At 40.0% G+C, this 21,813-nt stretch overlaps 1 protein-coding gene across 1 annotated transcript in view; it reads right to left on the reverse strand.

Moving 5' to 3' along the window:
- Window positions 1-21,066, reverse strand: part of ARHGEF10 (Rho guanine nucleotide exchange factor 10) — an 86,700-nt gene extending 65,634 nt beyond the window's left edge. The window contains exons 1-12 of the mRNA XM_075707736.1: window positions 20,949-21,066; window positions 20,219-20,389; window positions 18,608-18,904; window positions 17,287-17,353; window positions 15,996-16,075; window positions 14,790-14,846; window positions 11,917-12,080; window positions 8,644-8,760; window positions 7,317-7,431; window positions 5,305-5,417; window positions 1,364-1,441; window positions 956-1,135 (exon numbers count right to left, since the gene is read on the reverse strand). Coding sequence (XP_075563851.1) covers window positions 956-1,135; window positions 1,364-1,441; window positions 5,305-5,417; window positions 7,317-7,431; window positions 8,644-8,760; window positions 11,917-12,080; window positions 14,790-14,846; window positions 15,996-16,075; window positions 17,287-17,353; window positions 18,608-18,904; window positions 20,219-20,389; window positions 20,949-21,066 — 1,557 coding nt within the window. The remainder of the gene's footprint in view (window positions 1-955; window positions 1,136-1,363; window positions 1,442-5,304; window positions 5,418-7,316; window positions 7,432-8,643; window positions 8,761-11,916; window positions 12,081-14,789; window positions 14,847-15,995; window positions 16,076-17,286; window positions 17,354-18,607; window positions 18,905-20,218; window positions 20,390-20,948) is intronic.
- Between the last annotated feature and the right edge of the window lie 747 nt (window positions 21,067-21,813).

Here is a 21,813-nt window from a genome sequence, read left to right on the forward strand (position 1 = left end):
GTAATTTCCAGCAGCTGGGTGACAACAAAACAAAGTACTCAAACCAGCAGGTAGGCAGCCTTTTCCATCTGCACACTCGTGGTGGGAACAATGTCCTTCTATCAGCCTTCTTGTTTTCTCTAATTTAAAGCAGTGGCTAGTTCAGTCCTTTACCAAATGGACTTCCATTAAGGGTGGGATAGTATTTTAAAAATACTCTTTACCTGTGCCCCAGGCTCAGTTCAAATCCAAGAATTCAGGACATCACCTACTGTGTCTTTTTCTACTCCCAAACATACTATCTACAACCACCTACTTTTTAAGAGATGCTGAACCTCAATCTCACCTTAATTTTGGTGGGTTTGTGAATGTCTATCTCCTCAGAAAAAGAAACTGTTTATTTAAATGTCTGAGCACTTGATCAAAGCCTGAAAATTTTGCCCACAATCTTTTCACATCTGCCAACAAAGCCGAAGATGTGCTGGTGTCAGCTTCCTTACCAGGATGGTATCATACATACCCTGACAAGTTGCCACAGGCATTGGAGAATATGGGAATCATAGAATCACGGAATGATTTGGGCTGGAAGGGACCTTTAAAGGTCATCTAGTTCAACCCCTCACACCCACACTCCTCCCCCCCCGCCCCACAATGAGCAGGGACATCTTCAACTAGATCAGGTTGCTCAGAGCCCCATCCAACATGACCTTGAATGTTTCCAGGGATGGGGCATCTACCACCTCTCTGGGCAACCTGTGCCAGTGTTTCACCACCTTCATTATAAAAATGTTTTTCCTTCTATCTAGTCTAAATCTACCCTCTTTTAGTTTAAAACCATTACCACTTGTCCTATCGCTACAGGTCCTGCTAAAAAGTTTGTCCCCATCTTTATAAAGTAGCAAAGTTAGAGAGATATGGAAATGGAATAACAAGCCTAAAATAAAAACAGATTATCTGTTCAGATACATTTGCTTACTGAAGCAACAAAGACATCACCAATCATTTCAACAGAGTCCCATTCAGATACACGACTCGCCAGCGCAATCTGAAACATTGAATGGCACTGAAGAATTTCCTTAATTCGATAAAAGACCATTTTGAGTTTTCTTTCACTCAGTAATTTTGGTTCCATATCTGAAAGGGGCTTCTCATATTGCTGTGGGTAAAAAAAAAATACAAAAATAGATTTATACAAACAAACAAAAAAGTAGGTCTTCTACAAGCAGAAAAAAACAACTTATGTAACAGTATACACACACAAAATCTCTAAACATTTGGCATAAAGCATCTGTAGCAAAATCTATGTGAGTCATACTACAGATTCTTTAAGGCTTTGACTATTTTTCAAATTCCCAAATTATAAAATGCAAAGATATTAAGGTACCTCCAGGATTCTTTTCAGAGCATCCACGTAATTCTTCTCACTGTCAACTACAGAGCCCAAAATATACCTTCTCACAACCTGTTAAGAAACAAAGTTTTGTCTGAAGCTGTAATCAGGTAACATGTTCATCATAGATGGGAATGCTGATGATAAAATTCTCACATTAATAAAACACAAGAAACACAAAGCAATTTCAATACTGGAACTGCAATAAAATAATACTGTACCTCTTCAAAAGTAATTAAATTTACTATTACTCTAAAATTATTTAAAGAACAGAACAGTTATTGTATCTATGTCTACAACCTTTGCTGACTGTTGCAATTCCAAGATTTACTTTTGAAACTGGTCTTTTAATTTTAGATGTATAAATTTAGGCATTAATATAAATAATAATAGGTATAGATGATGTTGGCTACTTTGGTGAATTGCTGCAAAAAAACAGGTAACCAGTTTTCAAAATCAGCTTCAAGATTAATTTTCTTTTTTTAAATATGTTTTATAAATTTATTAGGACTAACCTGAAGGACAAACAAGCAAACATTAATTACCTTTTTAAGGTAAGGCCATATAAACTGTACCACTGAGAAAGTATCTGAGTAAGTCAGCTTTCTTTTTTGGCATTACCATGCATAAGTGAAAACCCCATCTCATCTATATTCATACCAATTGATAGAGTTGTAAGAGCTTCAGGAAATATTACCATATTTCATGTTTACAAACTACAGGCTATTTATCACACCTCCTTCTCCACACTTCCTGCTTCTGCAATTCAGCTGAAATGCACATTGTATGCATGTGCAGATGATATGACAGGAAGGACTGAGGAATCTATTTGGTTTAAAATTTAAACTTCTTACTGTTACTGATTAGATTTCTTGCTGGTTTTAAGGATTTGTTTTCACCCAAATCCACTTCCTAATCCAGCTTATTCCAGAGCTTTCAAAAGCAGGACTCTAAGGGAGAAGACAGCGTAAGGGCAGGATCAAACCACTCCCCACAACTACAAGGGAAGGCAAAACTGCTCCTTTTGCTATTTTAAGCCAGCCTAAATGACCATGAAACTCAAGCCTCAGACTTGCTTCTCTCTGCTCCTGATCCCCACAGCCAACTGCCTCTTCCACCATGGCTGCCTTTAATTCTCTTGTATTTTGCATTATTGAGTGCAGGTTATGCAAGGATCTTCTTTCAAGTACCGGTGTTTCAAAGGAAGACTTCAAAATTATCTGAGGCCTTGCTTAAAGATATATATGGTAAAATTAGTTGTGTCTAATTCATGTTTAGAATGGATTTAGCAGTGTCTTATTTGGTATGATGTATCAGCTGCTCTGGTAAAGGATACTAACTCTACTTTTAGTCTCAGTTCATGCTTCTGAAAAGAATAAACATCTGTAGAAAGTGGTTTTTTTCAGGCTCTATAATGCACAAAATAGATACTTAATAGTGCCTACAGGTTATTGCAATAGATACACACAACTTATGAGAGACTTGCATATAAGTCTTACATTTATATTCACAATTTTGCTAGTAACAGTAGCATACAAACATAAACAGCTCACCGTGAGTATTCAGGTCCCAGTACTAAAATGAAGCAAAAGCTATCACAACTGAGACCCAACGAGGGACATAATATTTAAACAGGCACCAGGTTTTAAACAAAAGCTATCGTGCCACCTGCTGTTTAAAACAAGCACATTCATAAAGTCAGCTGGTTTGTCGCAGCAGTCCAGGTTGGAAGGGGCTTCTGACCCTCACCCTCTCCAGCCGGGATGCCCGGGGCTGCTGCGCAGTCTGCCGGCCCCCAGCCTGTGCCATGGCACAGGGCTGCTCTGCACCAGAGCCAGGACTTGTGTTGGCCTCTCTTGAGCAGCTCGAGTTTTTCTGTAAACCTCAGCCCATTAAAGCCATGCTGACCAGCAGCCCCAGCCTCCCACACATGGCCTGCCACACCCCTCCAATTTGGTATCGCCTCCAAATGTGCACTGAAGCTTCTATCTGGATCATTAATAAAAGCATGAAACACCACAGGCCCCGTATCCACTCCTGAGGGACACCACTAACACTGGCCACCCACTTGACTTTGTACCATGGACTACAACATTCTGAGCATGGTGTCCTCACCCGTTTTCTACCCACCTTCTAGCCCACCCATACAAATGATATCTTACCTATACAGGCTACAATGATACTTCAGAAGACTGCTGAAAGCCTTGCTAAAGCAGAGGCAAATAGCATCCTCTGCTCTCCTCTGTCCACAAGCCCATGTCAAAGGGACTTAGCCTGGTCAGGCACAAATGGACTCTGGTCCATGTACGCTGTTCCTAACCACCCTCCTGCCGTTCCGAACCCAGAAATAGCTCCCAGGAGCATTTGCTCCATCATCTTCGCAGGGACTGAGGTGAAGCCAGCCTGGATGCTCCTTCTTGCTCTTCTTGAGGATGACAGTGTGACATTTACTTTTTTTCCAGTCTTCTGATCACTGCGATCTTAGACAACAGAGAAAGGCCTTACCCTCAGCACCCTTAAATCCATCCGATCTGGTCCCACGGACACCTGTATATCCACCTGGCCTCAGCACCCCCTAACTGCAGGTAACGCTTCACTCCAGCAGGACCTGCCTCCAGGCTCAGGGGCTTTGGAGGCCTGAGGACAAACCTCACCAGGAAAAGCTGAGGCAAAGGTGGCACAGAGTACCTCAGCCTTTTCAGTGCTCTGTGTCCCTGCCCCACCAAGCAGCAGACCCATATTTTTCTTAGCCTTCCTTTTGATGCCAAGGCACGTATAAGAAACCTTTCATTGTTGCCCTTCACACCTCACTTGCTCCAGCTGAGCTTTGGCTTTCCTAACTCCATTCCTGCCCACTTGGTCAGCTCCTCCTGGGTCGATAAGCAACATGTATCATGACCTACACAACAATTACTAGTTTGCTCCAAACCAAGAGCGCTCTGTTTTTCCAAAAGAGGGTACGTTTATTCTTAATTACATACCAAAAAAAAACCCCAAACCCAAAACCCCAACAGTGAAACTCTCAAACCCCTATTTGGAAAGAAGGAAAAGACAGCATTCAGATTGATGCTGAGATCTTACATTATAATGAAATCTTACAGTAACGTAACACAGGTTGGTAACTGCATTGTTACAAGATTTCCACTTCACTGTGCTAAACACATTAGAAAAACAGACGTCACTAAGCAAACCAAAAAACTTATACCACTCTCCTCAGCTGCCCCTTAGTTTGGTTTTTTGCTCATTTTCTGAAAGTACTGACCAACTCATGACTTGACACCACAAGAAGCTAAAAACTCTTATATAGGTATTACTTGTCATAACAATACAGTATCATGAACCCACAGGATTTATTTTCAGCCAAAATTTCTAACTGATGCTGATTTCAGTGTTTTTTGAAGTGGTTTCTACAGAGTTTGAGGTGGAGAACAGTAAATTATGCTCTTCTGTAGACTTGACTTTATTGGGGACAAGGTTTTTGTTTATTTGGTGGTTTGTTTTTTTGGTTGGTTTTTTTTTTTTTTTTAATCAGGAGAAACCTTAAGATTCAGAGAGCATACAGGATGTTCTCTAAATTCAAAATAGAAATCCTGGAGCACCTGGAGCAATGTCTCCTGACTCAATAAAAAAGTTTAAACTCTTTACTTTTTTTGCTCAAAACCATCACATCTAGTTTAAGTATTCAGGTAGTGAAACAATATAATTATTATAGATAATTTTATAACACAAACCAACATTTTGCATCTCTGGCTGAATTCAGGACTATATGCATACATACCAATTTGCAAAAAACTACTTATTCAGTCCTGAATTTGATGTCCACTTAATTTATGTTAAATGCCAATATATTTGAAGAGCAAGGCACCTGGGAGCCATTCATGTAGAGCAGAAGGGGAAAAAAGAGGCAGAAGACCGTATTTCTAAAAGCCTACTACCTGCTGCTGTGATAATCCTTCAGGCATAGGAGTCATAATTGCTTCTGTATGCATGCAGTCCACATCAATAAATAAATTTAGCTCCTCTTCTTCCAGACATGATGATCTATGATCTACAAATAATTGAATAACCAAAATGTCAACTTTTACAATATGTAGTTGAAAGAAGAAGAAAAAAAAAAGCAAGCAAAGATCCTATCATCCAAGCAAAGTAATTGCACAGCAGTCTTATTTTCACTTACCAAACAAATTTCCCAGCACTTCTGTATCACCTGTGAAATCACATAAATACCACCACTGATAGGCGCTCTAATACAAAACATCTTTCAAAGGTATCTCAAAACCCTGAAATCCACACAGCAGGAGAGAGCCTATGCGTCTTTTTCTTGACCTCTACTCCCTCTTCACAACCAGGGGAACAGGGCTGTCCAGAGTGCAGGACATGACAACTAGGGTTAAAAGACTGCAGCTCCAGGGCCAGCAGTTTTGAAATAAATGACCTTTGGGAAGAAATTAAACGCACCCATAATATGATCCAGCTTAAAAAATTCCATGCACCCTTCCATAACCGAACTAAAATAAGTAGCCAAACGTACCAAAATGTTGGCTTTCATCAGAAATGAGAGTAAGGGATTCTGCATTGCTCCCTATGTGCTAATTTTATGCAAAAAGCACCACCAAAATGCAGTGATAGGTGGCAGTACACAGCCAGCCAAACAAGCAGACACGAGGAAAGGAGAGAGAAAGAAAGAACAGCGTGAGAAACTGTGTCTTAGAACAGAAAGGGAAGTAAGGGAAACAGATCTGTTGGCTGGGAAGAATTCATGAGTTTATTCAACAAATTTGGCCCTAGCTCTCTGCTGATTTGGTAAGTGGCTAAGGGATTAAACCCTCCACAGACATCCTGTGTCTGCTACCTAACCTCTAGAAATGTAAGGAGGAATGACGGGTCCACTGTAACACTGCCCTGCTGAAGCAGATCATCTTCTCCTGTGCAACAGCAAGAAGTTGAGGGTACATTTTTGATCACGAAACTTTGTGCAAATAACTTTCTATTTTCTGTCTGTGAATTAGGTGAGTTCAGAAGCAGTTAGAGGCCATGACAGGGATGCAAGATGTGTCCTGGTCCTTACAGATGGGATGCAGCTTTATGTTAGCTCACTCACTAAAAATGTCATGTTCCAGCCTTGTGGTTTTAGCTTCCTAAAATTGCAGTTTTATAAGCTCTGAAGGTACAACCATTCAATTAGTTGGGCAGAAACTTGAGCAGAAAGACATACCACCTCTCAGACTTATCCTGAAGAAGAAATAGGTTTGTATTCAGTTACTACCCCCTGCCTCTTGCAAAAAATTAACTGTGGACTGCTGCTGCTGAGGCTCATGATGGAGTGCTGACGTTTGTTCTTAACTAGAGAAAGAACACAAATACTTTTAGCTTTTTGGTTTTAGACCACTTTGTTTTCCCAATCCAAAGTCACAGCTTTCAAAAATCACCAAACTGATAAAGCAGAACAGTCTCTCCCCCTACATCCACTCTTAAGCACGGAAAGCATTTGTTATCCCTTGGCCACAACAAACTTTTTAAATAGTCAGGTATCACTCCACTGAAAACCATGTCATAACAGCAGACTTGCCTGACATTCAGGAGTTCCTTGATGGAGGGAACTGAACAGACTTAGTACCTTAACATAATTTCCATACTCCCATATACCAATACCTATATAGCACCTATGACACTGTTTGGTGGGATTTGTTGTTGTTGTTGTTAAGTAGACCCTTCTCTGTGGTCCTCAGGTTTCTCAGGTCACTCAGGTTCTTGCCCCAAACCTAAAACTACTCAAGATGCACTGACCACACTGTCATCTGAACTGAATATTATACCATACTTTATTGATATAAAGCTGTTTTCATGCATCCAGTACTCTGCTCCCAGTACAAAAACCTGCTAGGCTATTTACTTTCTTTCTCAGAAATGACTAGAGAGTAACAAACACAGTACAAATGGCACATACCTTGAGAAATAAAAGATTTTGTTCTAATGAAAGAACGACCCTTTTTTACAGCTGCCTTTGTCTTTTCGAGCCCATCTTTGGTACCTTCTCTAGCAGCTCTCATAAGCTTTTGCATCTGTAAGATAAAACGTACAGTCTACATGTTCAGTGAATAATAGGAACACATTTGAGCATACCACACAGAATACTTTTGATCAAAGTATCTTTAAAAAGAATACTGTCAAGTAGTTTAGGCTATAAATATAGCCCAAAAATCAAAGGAACATATAGTAAGTACACAGATCCATCAAAGCTCAGATCTGAGCACCTGTACTTTTTCTTAACAAAATCAAACCTGGAGAAAGGGACTTACTTTACGTCAATATTGTATGCAAGCCTAAAATAGCAGAAATGTTTAAGAACCCTTCTGCATCAAACATCTGAACTCAAAATAGTCTCAAATGCTCAGCTTTACGTTATATAACAAATAATACTACGAACAGGTCATTAACAAAGTTCTTTACCATCTTCCAATGTCCCACTAACTCTGTCAAAGTATTTCTGACCTAAAGACAATGCCCTAGACTCAGTTCTGTATTAGCTATATTCTTATATAAACACTGTTTTGCAGAAAATGTTACAATAATTTCATTAATTGAAAAAATAAGTTGATTTAATTACAAATTGCATAATTTTATAGTAGTACACTACTACAGCAAAAAAATTTCATGCAAAAAAAAAAACCCCAAAGTGTTGTTTTGCTAGGACATATTAAAAAAAAACTTTGTACTTTTGCTTTCCCAAAATGCCACCACAGCAAAAAATCTCCACTACTGTCAGAGCTGTGCTGACATCAGAACACAAACAAAGCTGTCTTGCTGCAATCAGGCAATTTCTCGGTTTGAACCAAAGTTTTTAGTAAAAACCCAGCCTTTTCATACTGGCTCCATTCAGAATGGAGAGCACCGAGATTCTGACTCCCACAGTTTGATCCCGGATGGTGGGAGAGCCAGGGCCAGGCTAGCCCTACACAGCTCAGCTGGGTCTCAGGCAGGTGCTGGGGCTGTATGCCTGGCTCATGGTCTGGGATAAGGGCACCAGTCAGCAGGGAAGGACAATGCCCTATCTCATCTTCTGAAACTGTTACCATTAAAAATAAGCATGAGAAAATGTCCTTGATGAAGTACTCTTAAGAAAAACTGCATAATAATACAGCACGTTTAGGACTCATATCATACAAATTATTGCCTGCTTTTTCAAGTTATTGTTAAAAGAAAAAGACAACATTGTCTGTGTTGGAAAAAGCAATCATTTAAACATAGCTAGTTACAAAAATCAACTACACTACCTTCAGCTCATGTTTTTGCTTTAGTTGCTGAATCTCTACTGCTCCCACAGTGTTTGCCATCAAATCTTTCATCTTTTTTTCATAATGCTCCTTTAAACGCGTTAGGTCATGAGAAAGCTACAGTGTATAAAAAGACACAGTCTTTTCAAAAAACCTGCAGTGCAAACTTCATGCTACAGTACTCGCGTATATCATGCATGTTGCCCGCTCCGCCTGCTGATACACAATCAAGGGAAAATTATCATTTAGGGAGGCTCCGACCCAACGAATAGACCGTCACTCCTGTGCATCGCTGTACTTTCTGAAACTTGGCCAGGCACCTTTGCGCTACGCTGGCAACTCTTTACAGAAAGGGACAAAGCCGCTTAGTCTAAGCTAACTGCGTGTTAATTATGTTGTGCACACCTCTTACAAACCATATGGAAACAACGCATCAACTTCACCCACAAGCATCATTCAGTGGAGCACAAACCCTAATGAGTATATTTCTGACTATCCTTCCAAACAGTGAATCGGAAGAATTCTCAAAGGCTGAAAAGCCTGCAGAGGTTGCTGGCAGCTGAGAGTATGGAGAACAACAGTGCTAGTGAGTTGGGCAAGGAGACACTAACAGAGAGGACGCACAGTCTTGTAATTACCCAGTGCATGGGAATCGGGAAGCGTATGTTTTTCCTCAGCTCTATCACACCCTCATTGTATGACCATGGGTGTAACCATCCTGTACATGAATATATCCATTTGCAAGGTAAGGAAACTATGCCAGAGAAATACTCTGGAATACTAAGTAACATTTGTTAAGCATTTTGAGAAAGCCAGATAAAAGAGGTTAAAACATAACTAGAAAAAAAAGAAAATACAGGGTGTGCCCGATAATAGAAGTCCAATGGAAAAACCCTCAGCTTGATGTCAAGAGTTATTTGGCAAGAGATGAAAGTATCAGGAAAGAGAAGGTCTACAGAGTTGAAAACAAAGGGACAGGTCTGGCACTTAACTCCGCTAGGCTGGGTCAGGATGTGATTACCTCCAACATGATGATTCTGGCATTACAGCAATATAATTAAGAACAGCATCTGGTTCACAGACTAGAAATATTTAATAGCACAAAAACCTTCTCATCTTAAAATCAATAAATAAAAAATAATCAAAAGTCATAATAAAAAAGTGACTTTGAGGTAAGTCATACCAGCACTTACAATTAAAATTCCCACCTCCAACCTTCCCATACTTTTCAACAGACAGAAAAAATAATAAGCAAGGCAAGTCCCTCATAGGCTCTGAAAGACTACAGAGGATGTGCTGGGAAAATACTGTAACATCCATCGCAAGACCTGAGGAGAAGTTAGAGTGCAAGGAATGGATACAGAGAATAGGTATAAAGTTGAATGGTTTCTCAGCAATCCTAAAGTTTCTGTCCTTCCTCATCCTCTGCCAAACCCCTTCTCTAGTTTCCTGACTTCTCCACCTCCCAGTAACCCATCCAGGTGCAGCAGCCCCTCTGACTTCTCCGTCCACCAACTAATGTGTTCCTAGGCTCCTCATCCTCACCCTCACAAGGCAATCCTCAAACCCTTTTGTCCCAGGCCTGGAAAAGCCAGCTGCAGGGCACTACCCCACAGCACGCCTCTCTCCTCCCACCAGTCCTCAGTCTCTTGCTCAGACACTCTGTGCCTGATCCTGGCACTATCAACTCTCAACTCCCTGCCAACAGTTTCCTGTGACAGATCAAAGTATACTTACAAGCATTTAAAAAATGGCTTTAAACCTTTCTTTGTGCACATGTGTAAACAGATTCCTATGACTATGGCCAAAGCTGAAGCTACAGATAACAGGAAAGATTAAAAAAAAAGAACAAAGCAGCAGCCATGTTAAGACTTACACACTCACATTCAAAGTTATTCCCCAGTCTCTTTTACAGGGATTAAAAAAAAAAAAAAAAAAAAATTCAAACTTGGTTTTCTTCAGTCTAATTAAACAACTCCCCAGAAAGAAACAGCTGCAGCAACTTAAACTTGTTCTAGTCAGGACAAAAATCAAAACAAAACCAGAAGACGAGCTCTCAGCTTACAAAGTGCTGATCTGGGTGGGCTCAAGTCTTGCAGTTAATTGCTCGCTCCCTGATTTCTGAAGGGCAGGCGGCAAAGATGGAGGTGGGGGGAGAGCAGATAATGTGAACTGGAGGGAAACACGGACAGTGAGACTCTTATTCTCATCCGGATAAGAAACCTGCAAAATGAAAATAAGGATCCCATGGAAGAACACCCTGGCCACTACCCCTGCATCCTCCAGCCACGGGGTGCTGGAGCAGCCAACAGTATGCAGCTGTGAAGTGGCTCTTGGGTGCCTATCACCAGCCAGCACGCACTGGGGGGACCTGAGGATTTTGTAATGACTCTGGGCACCGAGCCTGGGCCTGCCTGGCCCCACTCTGCCTCCCATCCCCATCCTCCAAGCGCTCAGAGCAGGCAACCAGCAGCAGGAGGCTGCCCAGGTCCTGGGCAAGACTTCCCTCTCATAGAAAGGGCAGGAGGAGAGGAGCCAAAAAAGCAAGAGCATGGGAGTCTGAGAATCCTCCTGATGTGCAATCAGAAAGATGCAGTGAGGGCACGCACCCATGCCGTCAGTGTTCTCCTGCCTCCCGCAGCACAAATGTAGCCAAAGATACTAGACCAGAGATGTGTCACAGATGCATTATTTTAATCACGCCACCTCTCTTCTCTCCTTAATAAATGGTACAGACTTCTCTTTGATCACAAAAACCTTTTATTTTCAGGTGGTTTTTTTTTTTAAGCTCAGTCACCTTCAAACAACCGAAGTGATACAGATCTAAGACAGAAAGGTAGAGAACACTGGCAAACGGTTTTGTGACTTTTGAGCACCTAAAGGATCCCAAAACTTCAAATCTTGTCAGGCTTACCCCCATTTCTTCTTCACATTATTTTCCATGCTCATTTACCACTTACACTAATCCAGCAGCTGCAAAAGAAGAAAAGGTGAGGAACTGCCCACAAGCAAAAGTAATGTCATTTTTAATTTCACTTTTATCCAATTTGAGTTTTTTCTGGTTTTAAGGAGCTTCCATTTAATATTTTAATCTTTTCTTTCCCCTGTTACAATTTGTTGTGGACTGTCACTCCCACACTGATTCATGTCTCCTTTAAAAAGGTGCTGTTGGCATTTGCAACTGGATTGAGGAGAAGGGAAATACAGGTGAGAAGGGCAAGTGCTGGAAATGAGGATAATCTCAATGACTGAGCAGCACTGCGGGATACATACATGTTTCTTGTGGTTGCCTCGCAAAAAGGAGCTGGGAATTCCATTTTTACACTCAGAATCACTCTGTTCTTCATAGCTTTCAAACTCACTTGAACTCCACCCATATTCCAGCGAGCTGTTTCCACCATCATCACCGTTTTCAACATCATCATAAATCATTTCCTCTGCAAGAATTAAACCAAAATAAAAAGTGCTACACTGAAATTTCGGTTTGTTCAAACACCAAAAAACTGTTCAGGATGCACTATAAAGAACTATACAGACTTTTGTATGCACATTTTTAAAATGTGAATTAAATCCAGTATTCAAACAACCAAAGTGGTCTGTCTCTGTTGAAACAGACTACTAAAAGAGGACAGCATTATGGGTACACACCACAATCCTTTTAAAAACATGCCCTACTCAAACTACATTGTTTTGCCCAAATCCTACAAGTTTTAGAAGAAATTCAAAAGAAGTTCCAACGGCAGCTGTGAACACATGTCTGCACTGAGAAGAAGCCTCCTTCCCTATGCAAGCTTGCCATTTGTCCCTAGGAACATCTTCATCACCAGCTCAAATGACAAATGCTAAAACATTGCAAGAATCAAACGAAAATGTCACTACTTCAAGCAGAACAGATCAGACCAAAGTAGCAAGAAACATGTTACACTATGACATTTTATGACTTGTCGTTCTTGCAACTCCACCAGTCACTAGGAGTCTCCCATATCCCATATGGGCAGGTTACCTTGCCCATAATCTAGTCTAAGAGCTTGAAGTATTAACCTTTTCAAGACATAGAAAGCTATATTGCAAAGGCTGACCAAAGTATCACCTGTTAAAGACACGGGTCTTTTTGTTGGCACAGATGTTACATATGACAAACTGACTCAAAAAAAAAAAAAAAAAAGGAAAATGAAAATTTTTACTGCCAATTACTTATCAGGAAACAGGCATTCGCTCTACATGCAGCATCATTTGTCATTACAAGTAGAGAAGTGTGGACACTTCTGCCAGGGATTGCTATTGTCAGAGATTATAATGCTTCATTTAAAACTGTCTCATATTCAATTCCGTAAACAAAAGTTGTGTTTTCATTTTAAGATTGAAGTTTTATATAAATTGAGAAAAAATACGCACTCAAAAGAAAAGTTGACATACTTTACACATTCATCTAAACCCTGGATTCTGTGATTTAAAAACTACATTTGGAGCAATAATAAAATTTTAGTATTAACATTAATTAAATTCTTCAGAATTAACACAGCTGAATCTCCTCTAATTTGGAAGAATCAAATTTTAACAATTTTTTTTTTCAAACCTCCATGAATATCAAGATTGTCCTTAAAATACACTTACTGAAGACGATATTTTAGTGTCTTTTTTTTATTTATCTAGCACAATGAATAATTTAAGAGAATTGTCATAGTAAGTCAAAATAAGTCAAGACTTATATAAGTTCAACTTTTGCAATGCCAGTATCGGGGTAGGCTATACCCAGTGATTTGGTGGACATATCTTGTCCCTGTGCTAATGTAGACTGAGCTCTGACTGTGACTTTTTTGGAACAGTTGTGTCTCCCTGACAAAATATACAATTAATAAACATCAAGATCACGAATGTTCAAAGATGAAATTTCCCTCACAAACTATTTTCTCAGAAACTTTCAATGTCTTTGGGGACAAACAGAAAGCCAAAATTTTACTTAGTATCTTGTGGGTTAAGCTGAAAATTCCGACCAAGATGCCCAGCAGAGCTTTGCTCCATGTCCCACATCCCTCCCCAGCTCAGCCTCCTGGCCTTTGTGTATGTGTTCCCTGACTGAGCAGCCACAGCGCAAAGATGTCCCTGCCCAGAGCAGCACAGTCCACTGAAGGACCTTCCAGTAACAGAAACATTCAAGTCATGAATATAACACAATACTTTCACATAATAAATGAAACAAATTTGAGTAATAATTTGTAAAACACCTTGACTGAAGACCACTAAGGACAAGAAATGAAAATATTAGAGCTTTAAAGATGTGTCACACATGAAAGCTTAAGTGTTTTCTTGACTCATTAACAACTTCAGCATCAAACACCTACACTCTCCGAGAGCCATGACAAGTAGATGCCAAGTTCCTAATAAGCCGATCCACCCGAACATAAAATCAGTTAGTAGCAACCAAGCTTTAAGCACAGTCTTCACAATAACCAGAAGCTGTAAAACAAATCTGAGTGAGAACTCATTGAAGTAGGATTCTTGAGCCCTAGCTCCACCATTCCCAGTAAAGGTAAAATCTTGGCTCCAGCAACTACTATAAGATCTATTCTGCCCCTTCCAAACATGGTCACACCATCAGGAGCTGGACCACTCCAGAGCTGAAATAAAATATTTCCGTAGAGTCATAATCAGGGTGGTAAATAGCCACGCTGAATCTCCTCTTCCATCTGTCAGGTACTTTTATGTTGAAGCGGGACTTTCAAAAATAGAGCAGTTCTCTGTATCACCATGACAACGATGCATTATCATAGATTATTTAACTATTTAAAACACCCTTTTCCTACCCTCCTTGCCTTGTTTAGGTCACTATAGCTACAATACCCAACACTGTAAATCTCTAATATACAGAAGACTCAAGAATTTGGGACAGTATCTATAGAACACAGCAGAATTCAGCTTCTAAGAAGAGCAGCATAGGAGACCTGCTGAGATAAAGTCTTTCAAGAGTTAGTTTAATTCTGAACTTAATTTGAACTTAACTTGAAATTCTGAACTGATTATTGACACAGTGTTAATTCCATTTACACATATTTTAGGTACTTAATGAACATATCTATTCAGTATACATGCACATAATTCCATATTACATTGCTTTCAATGTGGTCTGTAACACAAAGACCTCAAACCTGGTTCAGAATCTGAATTTTCTCTTGGCACATCATCGTAAATTACTTCATCTGGGTCTAAAGGCAAAACAGAAAAAAAAAAAAAAATTAGAAACCCCCTAAAATTTGAATGGAACCAACAAACAGTGTTTAAAAAGCTTTTGGACAATGCCCTTAATAACACATTTTAACTTTTGGTCAGCCCAGAAGTAGTAAGGCAGTTGGACTAGATGATTGGTGTAGGTCCCTTCCAACTGAAATATTCTGTTCTATTCCATTCTAAAGAATTTTGGTTATATTGGGACATATAAATAAAATGGAGATATGACTCACTCTCCACTAGCATTTTGCTAGTGCATCTAAATCATCATTCAAATAATGCAATAATGCACAAAACCAGTATAAGGTATTTCTGAAATTTCACAGTTTATCTGCATTGTTTATGATGACCTTTGGTAGCCTGAAAACAGAAATCAACTTCAACACCCAACATTTCCCCCTCCTTTTTACAGCACTATGGTATGTTCTGTGCTTGTTGAGGGCTACTCAGTGCCTTACTAAATGGCTTTAGAGAAGCTGTAATAGACATTTTTTAAAAAGAAACAAAACTAAATAATGTAATGATCATTGTAGCACATTAAGAGGCAGGACAAAGATGCAAATTCTTCAGTCACTTCAAATGACATGTAAGATGAATGTCCAGCCCAGTGAGAACAGCTGAGAACAGGCAGGACAACCTGTCCTCAAACCACACGGCCTCTGTTCTGGTTTAAAATGTAGCTGCCAGGCAAGAGCCAAGGGCACACACTGAGAAAAAGTGGCAATTCCTTCCCTTCCACCTTCTCCAAGAACTTATTCGCCAATTACTGCATCAGAACAATTTCATACACAGCCACAGAGCAGACTCTCAACTTGAGCAAATTTCCACTGTACATGATGGAGCTAAATGATTTCCTTAAGACAGTGATGAATGATTCCACAGACTCCAAAAAGCACCCCATGGAAAACTGAATGTTAACTTTATTCTAAAATACACAATATTGTTACACTGATGAATGTTTTAACTGGTATAACTCGGTTCTGGAACATATCTGAAAAAATACAATAAAAGTGAACATGGGCATTCCTGTAAAATATGTATGTTCATATAGATGCACACATACTGTTGATCACAACTTAAAACTGACCTTCTTCTATAGTTGTACTTCATCACTTACTGATACTTACTTTCCATCCATGCTGTATTTGCAGGATCTGCAACCCACTTGGCCAGAGCATCATCCTCCCTCTTGGCCTGGTTATCTTCACTTGAAAAAAAAAAAGGCCACAAAATAGAAGCATTAAAAGCTACACCACAATGCTTTTAAACAACTGTGAAGACAAGACAATAAGTATCTTGCTGCCTTCCAGTTCCCACTCTGAGGCTGCTGATTACTCAAAACCACTGCTTCACTATGTAATTAAGAGATTATTAATCTATTTAACAGTCTGACAGTTTTAGTCAAGAAATTGAAAATGCTTCCCTTCAATCTCAAGAAAAATTTTGCTTTTGAATTCTTCTACTAGAACACAGAAAACTCTCTCTTAGAAAGCAGTGAAGTAAGAGCTGTTCTTTCACTGTAAATAAGACTAAAGACTTTCTGGGCTACATCAGGAGCCATCAGGTTTGGCAAGGCTGTTATCCTCCTCTGGTCAGTGCTGGTGAGGCTGAACCTGCAGCAGCATGTCCAGTTTTGGCTTCCCAACACTGCCCTTCTAGAGGGTTGTGGAGAAACTGAAGCTATCTCTAGAGAAGCTACCGCTAGAGAGATGTGGAGAAATTGAAGTTGGGGACTAAAGCACATGGCCTACAAGGAAAGACTCCATGGAAGACACAGAGCTTATTTAGTCTGGTGAAAATGATGCTATGGGGTGAGCCAACCACAGCTACAACTATGTGAAAGAGAGTTACAGAGGTGATGGAGTTAGGGTTTTTTTTTTTGTTTGGGTTTATTTTGGGGTTTTGGGGCTGGTTTTTTTCAGTGCCAGATGATACACAAGGGGGAATGGTCAACAAACTGCATGTTGGAAGATTTGGTTTGGACCCCTAGGGAAAAAAAATTCACCAAAGGGTAGTATAGCAGGGACGACTGCCCAGGAAAGCTGCAGCATCTCCATCCTTGGAGGTTTTCAAGGCTCAGCTACCAAGGCCATGGCTGATCTAATGGTGTGTTGGCAGTGGTCCTGCTGAAAGCAGCAGGCTAGACGACACGATCTTGAGCAACCTGTTGCAGCTGACATTGCTATGACTCTATAAAAGTTAAACCTAGTTCCTTCAAAAATGTCATGCATGGCTACACATGAGACTTCAACCAGTGCTGATTTTGGTACACAACCAGAGTTATGGAGTTAAGAAAATGAAAATAAACAAACATGGACGTGTCGCACAAGAAAAATAAAATACTTGATTTATCAAATGTAAGCCTTCTCAGGAATTAAGGTTTTACAGATCATTAAAACATGCTGAACTGGCAATCACCTATTTTGAGGCTCCTCTGAATTTACAGAATTACAGTGACATTCTTCAGTTGCTGACTGTGTACCTGCTAAGCAGAAAAAAAAAAATATATAATCAACAAAATGCTTGCAATAAAATGTCAGTGTGGTTCAAATGGTATGTTTTAGCACAAGAAACTGATTTTACTAGTTCATTGCAATATTTTTACTCTTAAACACATCTAAAAAAATTTGTAAGTTTCTTCACACTATCTATTTTTGCAAATGAAAGAATTCAGAGACACAGCAATTTGGTATAAGAGCTGTTAAGAGGAAATAACAGTGTCTGATGCATTTAATTCTCATCTCGCAAACATATATCCCTCTACAGGCAATAACAACCACAAACACATTTGCTTTTACTTGCCAATATTCCTAATAGTGGTAGACAGCAAAGGCTGCAAAAAAAGGTATCACAGTACATGAAATTACAGTAGAATTGCTGCCTAGCTAAAGAATAGTATATTGAAAACACAAGAAAGCAAAAAAAGGCAAGATATGGGGAGCCTTCTGTTCCTCCTGCTCTCTCGACTTTAAGCTGTCAGCTTTGCCAATTCTAGTTACAAAATCGGGGATTGTTCCTGTTTCTGTAATCATCCATAGTTATTTCCCTTTCAAGTTTCCTCTTCTGTCTTAAAATTGTACTAAAGGACAAACAGAATTCATCAAATCATCAAGGAAAACATCCCACAACAACTCTGAGTTCACAAGGCTTGGAAAATAAACAAACAAACAAACAGAAGTGCATATAGAGAAGGTAAAAGGGACAGGAACTCTGCCAGGGCATAGATAAGCATGATAAGGTATGAGAAGAAACCATTTGGCTTGAACACTGAACTATGGCTCTGGAAATTATTTCATGACATTAAAGGGGATTAGCATTAATCATTCTTAATGGCAAGATAAGACAGGAGTCCTCCCTTGTAGTACTGTATGTTGTAATAAAGTGCCAGCAAAACAAAGGTCAAGCATCACCAACTTAAAGAAGGGTTGAGAAAGAACTGACTGCGTGCATTTGTTTTTTCTTATGCATCTTTACTCAGGTATCTCAATCCTTGTACAGCAAGCAGAGTCCCGTAGGAATTTTTTTTTTCTTTTTTTTAAAAGTAGACTGACATTTTTCTTCCAAGTCTGACAAGAAATTTTAGTTCATACTGCAGGATAGAGTTCTTTTTCTACTTTGACACAAAATCTCCCACAGATGTCCAGGCTGAGAGCTACATAAGCATTTACAAAACAGCACGGGCACCTGAAATTAAACAAGGATTCCCCTTCAAATAAAGTAAGGTGTGTAAATACAGTACCTTCTTCATCTACAGAAACACTGCGTATTATGACAGGACTGGAGTATGCTGGCAGTATCAAAGGTAAATTAGATGGCACAGCATAGCCACAGGGGACAGGAACAGAATATCCACCGGACAAGTTCGGACTTGCACATTCATCTTGAGGACTTGGTTCTGGTGATGAGGATAGATCCTTGTCTTGGACTGGTGAAATATTTATGACTGAGTAGGGATTTACTTTGGCTGGAGTGCCTTCCACAGCAGGTTCCAATGTTCGTAGATTCTCGCTGTTTTCTAAATTATCAGCCCCTTTAGCTGAAAAATTAAACAAACAAACAAAAAGTTTTATTTTTCATACCTGTTCAAGCTGCTTACTATTGCTTTTTGCAAATATCCTACACACTGATATGACCCTTACTATACAAGTCGCTTACAATCTATGACTCATAAAATTCCCACACGGTAGTGCTATCCTCCCCATTTTACAGATGAGGAAGGCAACAACAAAACAAGCTGGGTTACAAAGATACCCATGGAAAAAACAATAACTGGATTCTAAATCCTGAATAGGAGGATTCCTGACAAGTAGCCAGGGTCCTTTTTTGCTTGTCATAAGCACATGGCTGAAAACAGCCTTAAACCCTGAAGGTTAACAACTGGATTCTAGACAAATTTGGATCTTATAAATACAAATACAAGAAACATTTTAGGAATAGCCATGAGGAGAGAACAAGTTCACTGGAGGGACACCCCTGAAAGAACAGTCCTGAAAATGCTCTGTTAAGGGGAAAGAAAATAACTTCCCAAGTTTTCCTCTTTGAAAATAAATTATTTTCTGTTACACAAAGTTCCTGGTATTTCTTGAGACAAGCTGAGGTACAGCAGAACCAAAGGCCCCTCTGAAGTGAGCTGCAGAACTGCATCCCAAGTGATCAAAAGCTGTAAAAACAACTTCACAAATGGGTGAACAAGCAACAGATTTTCAGGGAAGGATGGTGTTTAAATTCCAGGTTGTCAAACTGCATAGTCACCTGAAGAGTTATCTATCTTTAATTGCCGTGAGCACAATGACTCCACTTACAAAAGGAAATTGGATCAAAGTCAGCAAAATCAGCTGTTGTCCATTTGAGCAGAATACAACGATTTCCAGACTACACCCCAGCACTGGGAACATCTGCATGTGTTGGAACAAATGTTTTAATGTTTAATAAAATAAGACTCCTGTTTATAAACAAAATTCACACATTCTGACTCCATTTATTTTTATGCACATCATCTTAAGATCAGTAACCAGCAAGCTTAGCTGTGAAAGCAGTTTATCTCAAGCCATCCACATTCCATTAGAGCTGCAAGGGCATAAAGTTTTCCTGTAGCATGGCACTGTGACTGAAACCAATCTACTGGATGTCACACTTGGATGGGAAACCTCACAGAAATTACATGTGACGGCCACTTGCCTTGTCAAATCTACCATGAGCGCAACTAGCAGGAATGTTCAAAACACTTGTATGGTATTTCCATGGAAACCTCTTTTTACAAGTATTTTTACTGTATTGTCAAGAAAAGGCATCCTATAATCAATCTTGATTATTTAGCCTAGCGGAGGCACAGCCCAACAGGCTGACTTACCTGTGGCGTTAGCCTCTTGGTGCTCTATGCTATTTCCAGGATCAGGAGGAGGTGGCATAAGGGCTTGCCTGTCTGCCTCTGGTATCTCATCTCCACTGTCAAAGTCAAACAGTTCTCCCTCATCCTCCTCTTCATCGTTAGTACCTGTGGCTTTCGGTTCGTGCTCTAGAACTGAGCAGAAAGACATGCTTTTGGTTGTTTGCTTTTAACAATGATTTCATGGGACCAGTACACGTTCCACATTACAAAGGAAGCTTACACAATGAACCCTCAGATTTTTAGGTTACTGGAACAGAACAAAAGCTCCTTGATGTGTTGATAACCTCATGTAGTTTTCAATAAATCCTTTAGTGTAAACAATGAAATTACTTGGAAAGCAATTAAGAACTGGTAATGCAAATACACTTGCTTTTGTCACAATGAACCAAAACATTTTTAGGAAAACACTTAAGCAGCCGATCCTTTAAACAAGAAAAGGTCAGATTTGTACAGGGACTTTGGGACTTTATAACTTCAACTCATTTTTCCTTTCTAACTCAAACTTCTAAGTTTTTCTTAACAGTGTCAAAATATCAGTGATGGTAGCACACATCACAAGAGACCAGCAGATTGATTTCCCTACTGCAATCTGAGAGTTTCAAAACAACAACCTTATGCAACATGCTATTAGCCCTATTATCACACGAGTGCGCGTTGGTGGAGGTTGGGGGGTTGACTTTTCAGTTCTTACCTTTGAAGAAGTAATGGCTGAAATAACTACACCCTAATCGGGCCAGAAAGTGGGAGCGTGGTGGGTATTTTTGTCTTTGCTTGTGAAGACCCTCCAGCACAGATTTGGCGCTGTACATGGTGCTGAGGAGGGGGAGCAGGGAGAAGTGCCAGGCAGTTTCCCTCTGTGCTATTTTTCTTACCCGCAGGCATCTCAAGAACCCACAAAGACTTAAACCCCTCACTGCCTTATCTACCGCTCGTTTTGCTGTACGTTCGCATCGCAAGAAGCCTGCCCACAGCATCCAAAGCTTCTGTCAGACACACTGCGCAGAGGAGGGATGGCCAGCGCAGCTGCAGGGGGTACACCCAAACCCGCCAGCCTGCTTCCAGAAGCCTTCACTGCCGCTCCCTGAAACAAAAGGGCTTCATCCCTCCCTCCCTTGACCTGCCTTAGCTGCTCTCCCACCTTCCGGAGGAGAAACTCTTATCAGAGGTCCCCTTGAGGCAGAAATGTCATCTGTGGAAATTTTTTAGCCCAGCTGACCTTCCTCCCAAGCTCTTCCTCAAACCCATGATCAATACCTAACTTTTACACAGGTGTTCAACAACATATTAAAAATGTTATAACCCCCCCCCCAACTATAGCATAAAAATATATACCAAAATAGATAAATATGTAAATACACAAATACGTTATAAAAATATAAATGAAGTTGATAGGGTTCCCCCCACTTCAGGCAACACAATATGAAAAACAAAGTCTTGCAAGGACGATGAGATCTCCTGAGTCACGATGATACTATCAGCTTTTCTACCATCCAGGACACGTTTTGTATCTTTATGATAAAACCCACACAGCTCTAGACTGCTTAGATTGTCATGGT

This window comes from Pelecanus crispus, chromosome 3, assembly GCF_030463565.1.
Source record: "Pelecanus crispus isolate bPelCri1 chromosome 3, bPelCri1.pri, whole genome shotgun sequence".
NCBI classification, from domain to species: domain Eukaryota; kingdom Metazoa; phylum Chordata; class Aves; order Pelecaniformes; family Pelecanidae; genus Pelecanus; species Pelecanus crispus.